This window comes from Mustela putorius, unplaced genomic scaffold (genome assembly GCF_011764305.1).
Source record: "Mustela putorius furo isolate JIRA1106 unplaced genomic scaffold, ASM1176430v1.1 tig00003909_pilon_pilon_pilon, whole genome shotgun sequence".
NCBI lineage: Eukaryota > Metazoa > Chordata > Mammalia > Carnivora > Mustelidae > Mustela > Mustela putorius.
Genome location: NW_025422057.1, coordinates 31120262 through 31136971, shown reverse-complemented (window position 1 = coordinate 31136971; position 16710 = coordinate 31120262). Strand labels below are relative to the sequence as shown.

The 16710-nt window shown below is 43.4% G+C and overlaps 1 protein-coding gene across 4 annotated transcripts in view; it reads right to left on the bottom strand.

Annotated features, from left to right (window-relative positions):
* Nucleotides 1-1548: 1548 nt before the first annotated feature.
* PIK3AP1 (phosphoinositide-3-kinase adaptor protein 1) overlaps nucleotides 1549-16710 on the bottom strand; it is a 114780-nt gene continuing 99618 nt past the window's right edge. For 3 of the 4 annotated variants that reach the window (XM_045068981.1, XM_013054679.2, XM_045068983.1), the window contains 3 exons: nucleotides 13647-13717; nucleotides 11990-12108; nucleotides 1549-5011 (listed from right to left, as the gene is read on the bottom strand). In XM_045068981.1, the coding sequence (XP_044924916.1) occupies nucleotides 4954-5011; nucleotides 11990-12108; nucleotides 13647-13717 (248 nt within the window). In that variant the 3' untranslated portion in view covers nucleotides 1549-4953. Of the gene's footprint in view, nucleotides 5012-11989; nucleotides 12109-13646; nucleotides 13718-16710 lie in introns of those variants that run through there. The other variant, XM_045068982.1, reaches the window with a different exon arrangement.

Genomic DNA, 16710 nt, shown 5'->3' with positions numbered 1-16710 from the left:
TAGAGGGAGAGAAAGAGAAAGAGTACAAGCAGGGGGAGCGAAAGAGGGAGAGGGAGAAGCAGGGAGCTGGGTGCGGGGCTTGATCAGGGAGCTGGGTGCGGGGCTTGATCCCAGGACCCTGGGATCATGACCTGAGCCGAAGGCAGACACTCAACCGACTGAGCCAGCCAGGCGCCCCTACATTCTGACCTTCAGTGATGGCAAGGATGATCATTTGTTCATCTTTGTACCTGTCCCAGCTGCTGGAATAGCGTTCATCACATATAGACACTCAAACTATCTGCTGACTGAATGAAGACATAAATAAGTGAAAAGTCAAACTGCATAGAGGATTTACACAATACTTTCTAGCCAGTCTAGGAGACATCACAAGGCAGTATGTGATTAATTGCTGAATGAATCGTACACCAGTAATTGCTATAGAAATCAGAGGAGGCGTCTTATACATCTTTGTAAATCCCCTAGAGCACCTAGCAAAGTGACTCGCTCATAGTGAAAGCTCAGTAAATGCTCCGTGAATGAATAATCACTGCTTTTGAATCGAGTGATGATGCACAATTGAAGAACAAGCAGTGTAAGTGCTGAATTAAGATGGATGAGTCGCTTCTTGCTTGAACATCCATTACCAGTCTCCACAGATCTGAAGCAGCAAGCATCCACTGGGTGTTGTGGGGAGCACTGGGTTGGCAACTGCTCGGGGGTGGGGAGGACACAAGAAGAATTTAAAGCATCCATGTGGGGAGTGTAGACTTAAAACCAGGAAATTACACATGCAACAGAGAACAGGCAGGTCAGTGTACAAAAAAAGATCTGCACAAAATGTGACCAGCTGTGCAAATGTTCCAGAGGCAGTAAGAGCAATGGACAAGTAGAAAAGAGGAACCCCTATTTTGGTGGAGTATTTGGAAAAGTTTAATGGTGGGAAGAGCATATAAGGTCATTAACTCAACAACTATTCACCAAGCTCTGCTATGTGCCAGGAATTCTGGTAGGTATAGGAAATGATGATGATAAATGGCTTCAGGAATGTGGCTTCAAATATCTTTGGAAACTGACAACTTTACCCTAAAAGATAAGACTCAGAAGCACCATCAAAATCAGGGCTGTTGCGGGATCTGGGTGGCTCAGTGGGTTAAGTGTCTGCCTTCAGCCCTGATCACGATCTTGGGGTCCTGAGATAGAGTCCTGTAGTGGGCTCCCTGTTCAGCAGGGAGTCTGTTCTCCCTCTGCCTTTTCCCCCATCTCATGCACTCTCTGTCTCTGTGTCTGTCTCTGCCTCTTTGTGTCTCTCTCAAAAATAAATAAAATCTTAAAAAAAAAAAAACAGGGCTGTTCTGTAAGACTAGGGAGTAAAAAACATTGATATATCTAATTCCACCAGTTTCTTCATCTAGATTAATGACCCCATTCCCTGACACCAAAATGAATGGGAGAAAACATGCTAGTGAAAGGGAACCCCCCGCAATGGCTGTACAGCCTTTTTACGGTAGTCCTCATAAGACTCAGTTAGTTAAAGGGCTTATGACCAGTAAATGATCCAGAAACCCACCATTTCAATCTTTTATTTTCATTTCTAATGAACATGATCTTCAAAAGTCTTGGTCTATAAATAACAATGTATATCTTCTGATTTCCAATATCAGGTACTGTTGGAGAAGGTAATTGAGAGAGTGTGACCGCCAGTCGACCCTTACACTGTACCCTAGCAGTTAGAGGATCCTCACCCCCTTCCCTGTTTTTGAAAATATACTCTGTCTACCATTTCCAAAATGGGAGCTGCTCCACGAACATAGCCTTGAGTGGAGTAAGATGTTGTTGAGACCATCTGGACAGTATATGTGACTGAACCCAGTTAAGGCCTCTCTTTATGAACTTTTAAGACTCTGGTGGGCAAGTGGGGGAGATCTACTTGCCTTATGGCTGCTCAAGACAAGCGTTGTAGAAGGGCTAGTTTCAGATCACCTTTTCTTTGAAAGTCTGTTTCTTCTTTCGGCTTCGTTATGTTTGTCTTTCTAGTTATTTACTTCTGGGGTGGGACAGTCCTTCTGTTGCTATTCCTTGCTGTGTACCTCTCTTTTCTGTTCTACCTGAAATGCCCTAGGCATGGAAAAAACTCTGTAATTGTTCTTAAGTTCTTTCTTTGGGAAGCAATGACTTAAAACAGTTGGTTCTCAGACTGAGACAAATCTGTTATTAATGCTTCCTCAGCCAATCAGCTGCAAAACCACACACTAGTCTCTGAAAGAGGACCACAGAAAACCATCTCATTCCCCGGTGCATATGGGAGCGGGATCTAAAAATCCCAGCTAGTGAAGTGATACAGGAAAGGCTAGAACCTCCCTTTTTTAGTAACAAAGCAAGAGTGGAGGGGAGAATAAGTACTTAGCTTGACTTGTAAAACTACTCACTGAGGTAATTTACATACTATCATTTTGCCTAATTATGGCAAAGCATTAGGGATTATTCACACCATTAAATATGTCAAGTTAAATTATTTGATTGCAACACCAACCTCTTATAGTCTCAGTCTTCGTGCTTTGTTGCTTATATTGTTGGGTTGTCTTCTCACAGGTTTTAATACGAGATGAAGGAAGAATACTGGCCTAGAAGCTGAAGGACAGTAGGCCTTGTACAGTTAGAAACAAAGGCAATGACCATGACTATAATGAATAGCTTCTTTCTATTGAACCAGCTCATAAAATCTTGGGGAAGGATGGCGGCCACTGAGTTGTCTCCCAGAGCCTCATACAGAGAACTTTTTTAACAGTGTCTTTGGATATCTAATTACAATTTCGTTTCTGATCCTCACTGTACTGAAATACATGGTTTTGTTACATAATGTATTCCTAAAAATGTGTATGAAAGTTGTGTGGAAGTTGAATAAGTTTATGTTATAATGGGTACTTCTGTTTCCAGGAAATGAAGAATTTTACCTCATTGTTGGAGCCATTCTTTACAACATGGAACAGTTTGGATATGCAGTGAACACCTGACCATTTTCACCCATGTCTCAAGTGTATCACATTTGTCAGACCCAAGTTTCTAAACAGCATTTTCAATTTTATGTTTTCTACTACTCTCACAGAAGAAGAAAATATAATCAAATATTCCAATATTGCACAAACAGTGATGTGCATACGAAGATGCTAACACCATGAGCTGGCAGTAAGTTTTGCCGTGTTATTGACCTAAATACTTATTAATCAGAGAATGTACAAAAATCTAAATTTGGCCTCTAAGAAGGGGCCTAGAGATACTGAATATTTAAAAAAGTGTAGCTTTTCTCAAAATTAAATGTGCTTAAGAGATCATCTATAAATAATAGGAAGGACAACCATACCAATGTTATAATTTCTTGTTCTCCCCCTACCCCACATTATCCTCCTTCTCCCAAATAAGTGAGAAGGAGGTTAAAGGAACCACTGCAGAATGGCTACAGTGTGCCAGGCATTTTGGTAGGTGATTTGCAAAACACTCTTTTAATGGCCACAGCCAATAGTGTATTTTATGTCAGAAAAAAGACCCACGACCCATAAGCTATTAATTTCAATATGAGTCCTGGTTTGCTGGACCGATGAATGAAACTGGAAAACAACCCACAACAACAACCCTGAATCATTAGAAAAGGACACAATAAAACTGTACTTAAATAGATCACTAATACTGGGCTTGTATATATCTGTGTGGGATAGAGAATAATTTCATGAACAATCACCAGATTTCTGATGTTTTTTAAAGAAATATGTCTGATACTAACTTTACTGTATGTTTAAGTATCAAATTAAGGATTTGTGCTTTAAAGGTAGATTTCTGTGCCAGTGACTCAAAATTAATGACATATTAGTGACATATGACAATTATGACATATTAATGGCTCTCTATTCTCTGCACAGATATTCCAAGTCTACTGGTAATAATAAGGAAATAGATAACTGTTTCTATTTTACATTCCTCCTTTCTCTTTTGATCTCTTGGCAGAGAAAGAGTCAAGGATCTTTCTTTCTCCTTATGGTCAGAACTAATAAGACCTATGAAGGCTGCAGAACAATAATGTGGTCATTGGTATCCCAAGCTTCTGGTTCCCAACCATTTACAGATGTTCCTTGGCAAAAATACTATTTTGAAAGCATATCGAAGTATAAATGCACAAGTTAAAAAAAATACTTGATAATCCCATGCCTGGGAAATATGGAAGAAGGATATTTCTGGAAGGTCAATCATCAGTTGGTGACCAAATTTCTACACGTGGGCATTTCTTGAGGGAGAGCGATTGGCTATCTAGAGATTGAAGTGTGGTGACTGAAATTAAGAGACCCAGATTCTACTGAACACATCTCTTCCTCTAACCAATTGTAAACTCTTAGTTTCTGTGGAACCTCGGATTTGCCTTCCACAGAAAAGGAGTTAGGACTAATCCATCTCTAAAGTCTTTTTCAGTTTGTTCTATGTGACCAGGTCTGGCATTTAGACACCCTCCTGATTCTATAGAAAAGTTGAAGAATCATTTAAAAAGCAGGATATATCTCCTTACACAAATATTGTAAGTCTTAAATCATAACCACTTCTAGAAGTTCGTCTGGACTAGCAAATAAGTAAGTCCTAATATAAGTGCATTTCGGTAAAATCACTTGTAAAGTACACTTCTGACCCATCTTTTCAGGCTTCTGACATGCCAGATTTGAGGTAAATATTCCAATTAAGTCTTTATCCTTTTGGCAAACAAGGATATGGATCAATATACTTGGTGATGGTGAATAAAGGCCTTTACTTCTTCATGCCTTAATAATATCTTCTCCAAGGAAAGCCCAAACCAGCTGGGCCACAACAACATCAGTCACGAGAGGAGGTCTTAAGGTCAGCAGTCCCGCCGTGAAACTCAATGCGAAGACATCATTAATGGGCTGAAATTGCAAGTCACCAAGTCCGGACATCGGCAGGTTTTAGGAGGTGGAATCAGCGACCTCTGGGTGGAACAGGAGGAGGAGGATGGAAGGTCTCCCTGGTTGGAGGCCTGAAATAAAAGATGAAGCAACTTTTTAAATGGATTAACTCATTCTTAAGCAACAATGGTTGGTTGCGAACTTGGTAGACTATGCAAAGAACATGTTCTGTAATTAGTGAAACCACATGGACCGCTGAGCGGCCTACCTGCCGGTTGTACATCGCAACCTTGGCAGCACCTTAGAATCACCAGGGGACCTTTAAGAAATACTAATGCCCAAGCTCTTTCCTAGACCCATTCCTTCCTAACTTCTAGAGGATAAGGCTCAAGCATCACAAATCTTTAATAGTGTCCCTCCCGCAAGAAGTTATAGTAACCATGTCTTTTATTTTCTGATGCTTCGATACTTGGAGCCTGGCTAACCCCTGGAGGGACTGCCCCTCCATGGCAAACTCATTTCTAAGGATAGCAACTCACTGATGAGTACACCGTTCATATGCAAACCACCCAGTCCCCATCTATACCCCAGCCACTCCCTTTATGTGTTCTCCCATTTGGGCCACTACCCACCTGCCCTAATCACAAGAGCACCAGGTGCCAGACAACTAGGAACCTTTGTCCCAGAGTCCATTGAAATTACTCAAACTAGCTAATCCTAAATCAGCTTACCCTACCTTCCTTGCACCCTCCTGCAGAAACCACAACAAAAGCTCAGGTCCATGTTCCCCACTCCACCACCTTTCTCCGGGACTAAACCTGATACTTCCCCAGCAGGTCCCCATGGCATAATGTGGCCCCCTCCTTTTGGGATCTAGGAGGACAACAAACTATCTTCTCAAGAACAGTTGTTTCCTGATCTGTTGATCTAATCATACCTAAATAATAATAAAGTCTTGGGTGCCTGGGTGGCTCAGTCAGTTAAGCATCTACCTGTGGTTCAAGTCATGATCCCAGGGTCCTGGGATCAAGTCGGGCTCCCTGCCCAGCGGGGAGTCTGCTTCTCCCTCCCCACTGCTCATGATCTCTCTCTCTCTCTTACCCTCTCTCTCTCAGATAAATAAAATCTTTAAAATAATAATAATTATTGTAATGATAATGATAAAGCCTATATTTTAAGACATCAGTGATACAAATATGCAGCCAAATATGCAGCCAAATATGCAGCCTCTTACATACTGTAAGAGGTGGTCCCTTGAGAGAAGAATTAAAAATTCTGTGCTTAGGGACGCCTGGGTGGCTCAGTTGGTTAAGCAGCTGCCTTTGGCTCAGGTCATGATCCCAGCATCCTGGGATCGAGTCCCACATCAGGCTCCTTGCTCGGCGGGGAGCCTGCTTCTCCCTCTGCCTCTGCCTGCCATTCTGCCTGCCATTCTGTCTGCCTGTGCTCGCTCTCTCCCCTCTCTCTCTCTGATAAATAAATAAGATCTTTAAAAAAAAAGAAAAAAAAAAAAGAATTCTGTGCTTAAAAAAAAAAAAAAGAATTCTGTGCTTCTCACAACTACTTCCTCATGGAGTCACTAAGTGTCTTATCCCAACTCCACATTTGCTTTTCCTAGAAGCCCCCCTTCATGTTATTCTGAATGGTTTTTAAACAATCCTAAATGCCATTCCAGATAGACCTGGGTGAGTCTATTTACAGAGAGGTCCAACAATTGTGGCTGGTGTTTCCACATGTGTGCCATAAAGCCAATATTTGATTCTCTCGGAAGCAAGTCAATAAGTCAAGAAAGAGAGCTTTGTCAGGTGCTGTAATTGAACTGTGCTATCCTGGAGTTGCGTAGTTGAAGACCGAATGAATCAATGATCAAATATTTACTAAACGTTCTTTGAAACGTTTAGGTCAAGGAAACGACAAAAGAGTTGAAGAAAAAAGGAAGGGCTATCTGAGGAACAAGGCAGGGACCTGCCACAAACATCCTCAGAAAGCCCTGCTGTGACCTCCGGAAGTAGATGGTTTTGTGTAGTTGCCTCTTCCTCCAGAAAAGACAAACAGACCATCTCCTTCTGCCTCCCCAATCGGCCCTATGAACCGGAGCTTACAGGAGAAAGCTGGAGGAAAGTCAGGAAATTCTACTTATTACCTGAGTAAGCTTAGGCTTCTTGGCTTCCTGGATTCTTTATTTGCTCGCTTCCTTCCTTCCTTCTTACCTTCCTCCTTCCCCTCCTTCACTCCCCCTCAAAACCATTTATCTACTATGTGTCTTCTCCTGGGCATAGGATATAGCAGTGAGTACAGCTGACATGGATCCTGCCCTCAGAGTGCTAAGAAAGTAATGGACAAAACAGTCAATGGGAACAATCAGTAAACTGCACTGTTTTGATAAAGGAAATTCAGAACCTGTGGGAACATAGAGCAAAGGCAACTACACAAACAGCTGAAGGACAAGTTCAACTTCTCTGCACATGTTTCCCATCTGCCCAACAGAAGTACCTACAGGTATATACATTGGAGTGTTGCATGAGGTTTGGAGATAACAACTGGAAAGTACGTAGCACAGTTTGTGGCTTAGAGTAGGCACTCAAGAAGTAAAGCTAGTAATTTTATTATTATGAATAAAGATCTGTTCTTAGTCTTTTTCCCATGTATGCTCCGTGAGCCTTGCAATTTATCACCCACCAATGAAGATAGTCATGATTTCCTGATGGCACCTTATCCTCTCTCTGCTGTCCCATTCTGAAGCTGGGTGGGCCTACAAGCAAATTATTTCTGTATTTTATTCTAATGAACGGTCCCAACCTAGGATTGGAAGTCCTCTCTCAGGGAAATGGATTTCTGATGGTAGACATAACAGAACCATGGAAGTAATCAGAATCAAGGGGTGGTGTGTGGGGAGACAGCCTCTCCAGGACACTGGGAAGCTGAAGTTGGAAACAAAAGTGCCCAAGACACTTAAGAACTGGCTGCTTTCTCCTCTCTGTTGAGTGTAAGGTCTTGTGGCTGATGAGTTTGGTTCCAGAACCCAGAAATCTTGATGTTGGTTAATGTTCTTTTAAAGCAGGACTGTTATTTAGCTGGTCTGCTTTTGTATCCTCATAACATTGTTGAAAATACTTTTAAACTTCCCTATTAGTAAATAGCTTCTGTCCCAAGTACCCTCACTCCCTGACCACTCCAGCCCCTCCTAGGGACCCCACAGACCTCTTTACAAGTCTGCATCTAAAGGATTAGCTTCTGGCACTGCAGGAGGCCTCCGGAAGTGTGTTCTGATTTTACAGGACCTTGGCTTTGCCTTAAAGGGGAGTGCACAAATTGTTAGTGCTTGATAAATCGCTAGTGAATGGCAAAATATGTTTTTAAAAAAAGCAGCAATGGCTCAGTAAGATTTGGGTTTCTTGTTTTTGTTTTTTGGGGGGCTTTTTGGGTCAAGTGGCAGGACCTCACCTGTGAAGAGTGTGATATTGTCAGCTGTCTATTCTCTAAGGACTAATGGCCCTCAAAGGAAATGCTATGCAAAGATATCATGCATCTGCTTCTGTTCTTGTCACCATCCACCTTCCCTGACTTTGAAATACATTGAGAACTTGAAGGTTGGCAGTGTGAAGCCTCTTTCCACTAATCTATGACCCACCTGCCCTGTGGCAGATGACCTGACGGCTAACTTTTTAAGAGATGTGTAGTCTAACACAAACAGTACCAATCTTTCTATCCATCCATTAGTTCACTTACATGATAAATATTTATTAAGTTCCTACTATGTTCCAGTTACTGTGCTACACACTGGGCCTGGGGACAGTAGAAAAAAAATGTTTTAATCAAAAACAGTTTCTATGCTTTCAAGGCTCACCATCCACTTGAAACAGATATGTACACAAGGGCCATAACATGGAAGGAAATCTAACAGAAGTATTTGGAGAACCAAAAGAAGGCACAGGAACATTAGGGAAGGCTTCATAAAAAAGGTGATGACTAGACTGAGTCCTAAAGGGTGTACAGGAATCTTCTAAGCAGAGGTTGGAAGGGAGTAGGGAGACAGCATTCCAGGCAAAAGGCACAGATTGGGCAAAGACACAGTTCTAAATGGCACGGCTCTCTGGGAATGCGGGGGTGGAACATCAGTGAATACAGGAGAAGGTGGGACTTGAGGCTGGACAGGGCCAGAGCACGCTATAAACTACAGCATTAAATGTGAAGGCTTTCACGCCAGGAAGTGACATCATCAGCAATTTCTGATCTAGAAAGCGCACTCTGGTCACAATGTAGAGGAGGGCGGTAAGTGTGAGTCTCCGAGCATGAACACAGGCACTGGCAGATGGAGAGGGGGAGGATCTGAGAGCTGAAAGGGCAGCAGAACGGACAGAGTCTGGAGACACACTCTGTGGGAGCTGCCCGGGAGGCAGGGATGGTGGGTGGCGCCTGGGTTTGGTGCAGAACCGTGCCATTATCACAGGCTAGGAACTTACCAGAAGAAGACAGTTTGGGGCAGAGAATGGCAGGTGGGATGAATTCAGTTTTGCCCCAGCTCTGTTTGAGATATCTGTGGGGCATCTGGGTCGAGGTCACCAGCAAAGAGTAGGAAACAGAGGCCTGAGGTAGACGTGGAAGCTTGGAGTCCTCACTGACAGCTCAAGTTCTGGGGACAGCAGGCGGAGTGAGCAGAGGAAGGGACCAGGACTGGGAGCGGCCGACAAGCACTGCACCCCCAGAGCTGTGTGAGAGCAAAGGCGTTCGGGAGACACAGGTAAAGACCAGTTACTGATTCCCAGATCTGGAAGTGGAGAGGAGAACTCCAAGGTCAGTCTCGCCTCCTGTCTGCCAGAGGGTCAAGCATGGAAGCCATTTATTGGCTTTATTATTTGTTCAAACATCTCCTCATTTTATTATGCGAATTGCATACATACTTACAAAACAACTGCATATTTGCAAGTCTTTCTTCACACCAAAAAGGAACCCAAATGCCAAGCTCTATCAATTACAGATTTCTTTGCAAACACCATTTCTTTAATAAAAGTGTTTTCCTCCTTTTTGCTCCCATTTTTATCACAACATGCTTCTAGACTCCCCCCAAATTTCGTCAGCCATCTCTTTTTACACACTTATATGCATCCCAATTTCTAGCCTTTGATTTCTGGAACCTGTTTCCCTGGTTGTTCTCTTTTTCTCTCCCATTAACAAAAGTCCTACAGCTATAGTTTTCAAACTTGACAACTATTTTCATCTTGGTGCAATTAGCAACTGCCTCCAAACTCCTCAATCTTCAGTAATAAAAGGTCTTAGGTCTTGGATCTCCTCCTAATGACACCTTGACCTTCTGGAACAGATGTCACCAAATGACTAAGACACTGCAGCCTCCAGTCAGGCACACCCAGATGTGCCACACAGAACACGTCTCAATCCAGGCCAAGCCCTAGTGTGTGCATTTGCAAAATAGGATAATCTTCAATATCACTGAGAGTTGTGGAAGGAACTGAGATAATGCATTCAGTGTGTCGAACATAATACCTAGTACATAGTACACACTCAATACAGATTAGCAATTATTACTATAGTTCGCCGTAAATACCCCTCCCCAATCATCAACTGTATAATAATTTTCAAGAAACAGCACGTTATGCCAATTCAGGGGACTGGACCAGATTATCGTTACAGGTCTTCCAGGACTAACATTCTACCATGTGACCTCTAGTCTACACCAAGGAAACATGCTGGTAAACCTGACACCGCTTATGATTACGGGGATGGGGGAGGTCTGTGTAACAGGTGTCCGTACGTGAATATGAATGTTACTGGGAGCACACGCAGGAAGGGTGAACAGCAAAGGGAAAAGTGGACAGACGCCTAGCTCAAAGTCAGCTTCTCTTTCCAGAAAACCAGAAGAAAAGCCTCCTTGTTGCACTTTCTCAACAAATTACACGGACAAGATTCATTTAAGTTTTAACATTAAAAAAAAAAAGAAAAAAAAAAGAAACGACCCTGGTTGAAAAAAAAAACAAACAAAAAAAACTTCCACCTTTAAATCATTTCCCCCCCACATTATACTTTAGACATCAAAGAAATAAACACCTAAGACAAACCTAGGCTTTCATTCCCGAGGGCCCTTTCTGCATGGGTGGATGCACAAGCTAGTTTTGACCACTTTTCCTGTTACTCCACAAGACCTTGAAAAGGTTCCTACCAGAGGCCAGACAACCATTATGAACAAAGACAGATACTGGAGCCCGGCAAACACTTCCAGCTTGTCTGTCTAATGCCCATCTCCAAACCTCCATATGCTCATTCTTTTTTTTTTTTTTTCATATGCTCATTCTTCTCCTGGATGAGAAAAGTCATTCATTCTACTGAGCTTTTACTATGGGCCCAGATACCACCCTTATGACTCTGTGAGGACATTCTCCTGCTATCCCCATTTTACAGATGAAGAATTGAGTTACATGAAAGTGAAATAATTCACCCAAGTCACAAGTGACTTCTGGACACTGTCCCCAGGTAGTGTGGCACTAGAACCATGCTCCCCACCACACTGAGCTATGCATCCCACCTCCATTTTCATCCCCAACTCCTTACCTCCTGGTCCCCAAAAGGTACTGTCCCCACAATACAGCCAAGGGAATTAGTTATGAGGAAGCTGAATTCTAAGCAAACGTACAAATTACTCAAAAAGTTGGTGTTTGCCAACATACTTCATTGATAAAATATTGTACTTGCTACTTAAAGTATCTGCACTTGGGGCACGTGGGTGGCTAAGCGGGTTAAAGCCTCTGCCTTCGGCTCACTCAGGTCATGATCCCAGAGTCCTGGGATCGAGCCCCACATCAGGCTTTCTGCTCCGCAGAAAGTCTGCTTCCTCCTTTCTCTCTGCCTGCCTCTCTGCCTACTTGTGATCTCTGTCAAATAAATAAATAAAATCTTAAAAAAAAATTTTTTTTAAGTATTTGCACTTGAATAAAGCATCATATTAACAGAGAGTCCCTGTCGAAACGCATCAAAAGTAGGCATTTCAGTTCACTCTGGACTCATTCTGAGGTCATCTTAGAGGTCCCCAAATCCTACTCTCCACCTGCTAGAATTCAGAGAGTGAGGAAAACGTTTCTTCTCGGCATCAATGTTACCTCTGTGAGGCAGCTCGGGGAGGTACTCTGGGGGGCCTTTCAAGGGGCACGGCGGGTGTTCCTTCCACTTGTGGGGGGCCCGGGCTACGACTTCTGGGAACCTCAGGGACTTCATTATCCTACAGCAAAAAAGGACAAGAAAGAAAAGGGAAAGTTACATTAGGCAACAGGCATAATTGGACACCATTTCCCAAAAGCCTCTCAGTCCTCCTCAGGCTTTGGCTAAAGGTTATCCGCAAACTGAAAATGAACCTAGCAAACCAGGTCAGCTTTCCATTGAGGCCTACACTCCCTGAGGAGACAATGGAGCCCAAATTATCATTAATGGCCCTTGTTCCTCAGAGTGCCCCCTGTGGGCCATCAAATTAGCATCTCCTGAGAGCTTGTGAGAAATGCTGGCTCTCCACTCCTCCTCAGACCTGCTTGATGAGAACCTGCATATTCACAGGAGCCTAGGTGATTCTCACGCATATTAAAGTTTGAGAAGCCTGCTCTGTCCAGCCAGAGAGAGCTGGAGAAATTTTGTTTTTAAACCCAAGTCCCTTTTCGAGACAGCGGAACCATGAGTGGTTCTCAGTCATGGGGTCATTAACAGTAGCTGCTCACTGGAGGGGTAGCCCACCCAGTGACCCCCTCCTGTTCATCCCAGCCACTCGTCCCTGGATCAGAATACACACTTCAGTCTAAGGGAGTAGCTCACCCTCTCCTACGAGGCCTAGTGGCTCTCAGGGGACTATTTGCCACCATGCATGCAGAGGAGCAGAAAAGGCCAGTGTACAGTGAGAGAAGAAAGCAGGTATGTCCAGGAAGAAGAGAAGAAAGAGCATGTGGCCCTGGGGATACACGGAGCAGTGGCCTTGCTCCACCATTTCTCACGGCTTCTGATCCAGGCCCCATATGTGATCTCAACCCAGATTCCCTGATAGTCCTGCTTCTTCTCAGAGATGCCCTCTTGGCTTAACCAGTCAGATAGAGTATCGATTTCTCTCCTTTCCTCCCTCTTTCCCTCCCTCCCTTCTTTCTTTCCTTCCCTCTCTCCCTTTTCATTGAGGTAGAATTCACCTAACATAAAATTAACCACTTTATTTATTTTTTTTATTATTATTTTTTAATGTATTTGACAGAGAGAGAGAGATCACACGTAGGCAGAGAGGCAGGTGGGGGTTCGGGGGGGGTGGTGGGGAGCAGGCTCTGAGCAGGGAGCCTTTCCATTCCAGCCATCCAACATTTCCATCCAGGCAGGGAGCCTGATGCAGGGCTCAATCCCAGGACCCTGGGATTATGACCTGAGCCAAACAAAGGCAGAGGCTTAACCCACTGAGCCACCCAGCCACCCCAAAATTAACCATTTTAAAGTGAACAATTCAGTAGCACTTAGTACATTCACAATATTATACAACCACCACCTCTATCTAGTCTCAAAACATTTTCATCATCCCAAAAGGAAACACTGTACTCCCCATGTCCCCCTCCCCCCAACCTCTGGTAACCACCAAATCGGTATTCTGTCTCTAAGATTCTACCTCTTCTGGATATTTCACATAAATGGAATCCTACAGTATGTGACCTTCCGTGTCTGGCTTCTTTCATCTGGATTTCTATTTCCTGCAGTGGCGTGACCCCTCAGACAAGGAAAATGGGGGGGGGCCGCTCTCACCTCATTGTCTCCCTCCATCCCACTGCTCACGCTGAGGAGGCTCCGGGTGCTGGATCGGTTACTCGCACTGCCTGAAGGGTACAGACAAAATTAGCTGGACTGTGGAATCTCTCAGGCTAAAATAAAATGCAGGACTCTAGCACTTACTTTTTTTTACTGATAGAAACAATACAGAAGCTGTGAATACGGGATCTTCAAAATGCTGCCATCTTATATCATTTTATTAGCGTTTAGATTTTCTTTCAGCATAAAATGAAATGGTTCACCTTCTTATTACCTCTTTTTTCTTCACTTTATCAGCGCCATTTACTGAAGGCTTACCACACATTACATGCTTTAAAAACATGACTGCACTTAATCCCTGTGAAAATCTTATCTAATACTAGTGATCTGGTTTGTCAGACAAGGAAGCAGAGATGCTCTCTTTCTTACTTGTTCAGTGGTATTTCTAAAATCTGCAAACATCTTGTTGTTGAAGTGTTTTACTTATTTATGAATTACAGCAAGCATGTACTCACACACACAAACACACACACACATATACCTTCTAATAAGGGGCCAGTTTGACACAGACAAAATACAAACTCCAAAGCATAATTTATGCTCACAGTAGGAACTATGATTGTGTGAGTTTAGGAGCTCAAGGTTTTTGAATTGGGAATGTATCACCTACCTATCTTATGAGGACAGCTCTATCCAATAGAACTTTCTGGAAATATTCTATTGTATACTATCCAATACGGTAGCTTGTGTATATCAGAAATGGTATAATTAACTTCAATTAAATAACCATATTTGGCAAGTGGCAACCATACTGGACAAGGAGAATTAGAACAAGCTCAAATATGTGATGATCCAGGAGCAAAAAAAAGAACAACAGTCAGTCAACTAAGACAAAAAAACCTGACTTTAATTTACCACTGTCGCCACTAGCAGTATTGTCAGATCTTGGGTTTACTGAATTTCCCTTAAAACAGCCCCTCATCATATTAGTTAATAAGGAAATAGTCTTAGTTCCAACTTCATTATGGCATCAATTTTGACCTAATTAATTCAGATGTGTGTTGAAATAGAGCAAGTTAAGATTATAATTTTGGATTATTTCTTAGAAGTAGATGTTTACATTTAAAATAATATATCAAAATACTTAATAAGCCATGGGATTCAGAGTTTGCTTTTTAAGGAACATGTGACCTTTTCCTTTCTAGTCAGTCACCTGTACATAGAAGTGTCCACTTGGCCAGAATGTCCCCATCCTACCCTTAGCCACAAGGCTAAAACCTCAGGCTGCAATGCTCAGGGCAAATGCTATGGAAACCTTTCCAGATTCCCCCAGTGGAAGCAACCCCTCCCAGTCCTGTGGAGCCAAGCCTCCTGTCCTTCACCATTCTTCATGCCACTCCCTCACAACAAACCAGCCTCCTTCTGAAAGTTGTCCACTGAGAGAGAACAGAAAGCTGTCCAGGCACTGGCTCCAGGACCCTAGAAATTCACACTCATCAGTTCTCATTGTGCCTTCCCTGGGTATTCCTAAATCTTGAACTCCCAAGTTTGGCGTTGAACCTTGGCTCCCCAGTTCATCTGTCCTGGCCCTCTCCCCTCCCCAGGCTGACTTTCTTACCCACATCCCCTCTGGACTGCATGGTTCGTAGGAGGCTCTGGCCCCTGTCATCACCCCTCTAGCCCGGGGTGGGAGGGGCGGCAGTGCCTTCCTCTTCCCAGCCTGTGTCACCAAGAAGAAAGAACAGACAAGCATCTAGCTCATGCTAGTTTTATGTTTTCTCTACTCCACTACAAGGCCCTGAAGGTGGTCTCCATTTCTTTTTCATCTTTATGTCTCCAGTGTATAGTCTCACTCAGAATGCATAGAGCAACCCTCAGATATTTGGTGGATAAATGAATGAGGGGGGAAAAGTGACCAGATACAATATGACCCTTAAAAACCATGGACCCGACAATCTATGAAAAGGTTAAAAGTCTTTCTGTAATAAAATGTGTGTTCTGTTAAACATAACATTAATATCTTAACTAAAATCTTGGCTATGACCAGATTTAACCTGCAACTGTTCTTCTGTGGTTCCCAAGAGATGACAGCTGCTCTGATCAATATGACATTTGTGAGTGCGATGCAAGGCAAAGCACGATAAGCACCTGCACATCAGGGTCTATCCTCCTGGAATGTTCCCTTTCTGGACTGTGTTACCATATAAGTATAAGGAGTTCAGGCTACTGACTTAGAGGCCATAAGGGGAAAGGTCCCAAAGGATGACAGAGCATCTAGGATGGTCCCACCCATGCTGGGCTTACAGCTGAGGACACACGCAGGAGTGAGTGACCCCAACTCACCCATGTGGAGTGGAGTTAAACCAGCTGCACCGAGTCTTGCCCAAGTGCAGTATCAAGTATAAATAAAGGTGCATTTCAAGCCACTGTGTTTCACGGTAGTTTGTTACACAGCAATAGATAACTGAAACTGTATAGCAGGGACTGGAGTAAAATCCACTGGTCTGGCATTTCATAACATTCTCTAACCATCTACGAGGTAGCCATCCCTGGGCCATAAACTGTTGCACAAAGTAAAAAGCACACTTTATGCTTTCCATTCCATCTTTACCTTAAAGTAAAACATACACATAACATCATTTAAGTTAATCTGAACCTGAAATGAGTACTTCCCATTTGTCTTGTTAAATTTCCCCTCCTCTCCACCCCGGAATGCACAGAGGATCTGCACCACTGTGCTCCTCCACCTCTTATCTGAGAGATGGGCCACCTGCCTGGTGCTTCCTCAGCCAGCTGCCATCACTGGGAAAAGCTCTCCCATTTCGGAACTTGTCAGAATTCTCTAAATTGCCTCAGGAGGGCTTTAGATACACATTACCACGCCCCATTATGGAAGGAGGAGTTTTCTCTTCTACCCGGGGTCGAAGCGTCCCCCGTGGTCACGTGATAGGCTTTGGGTCTGTTTCAACAGGTAGCAGTGGCAGGAATGAAAAGCCGAGGGCACCGGGGTGGCTCAGTGGGTTAAACCTCTGCGTTCAGCTCCGGTCATGATCCCAGGGTC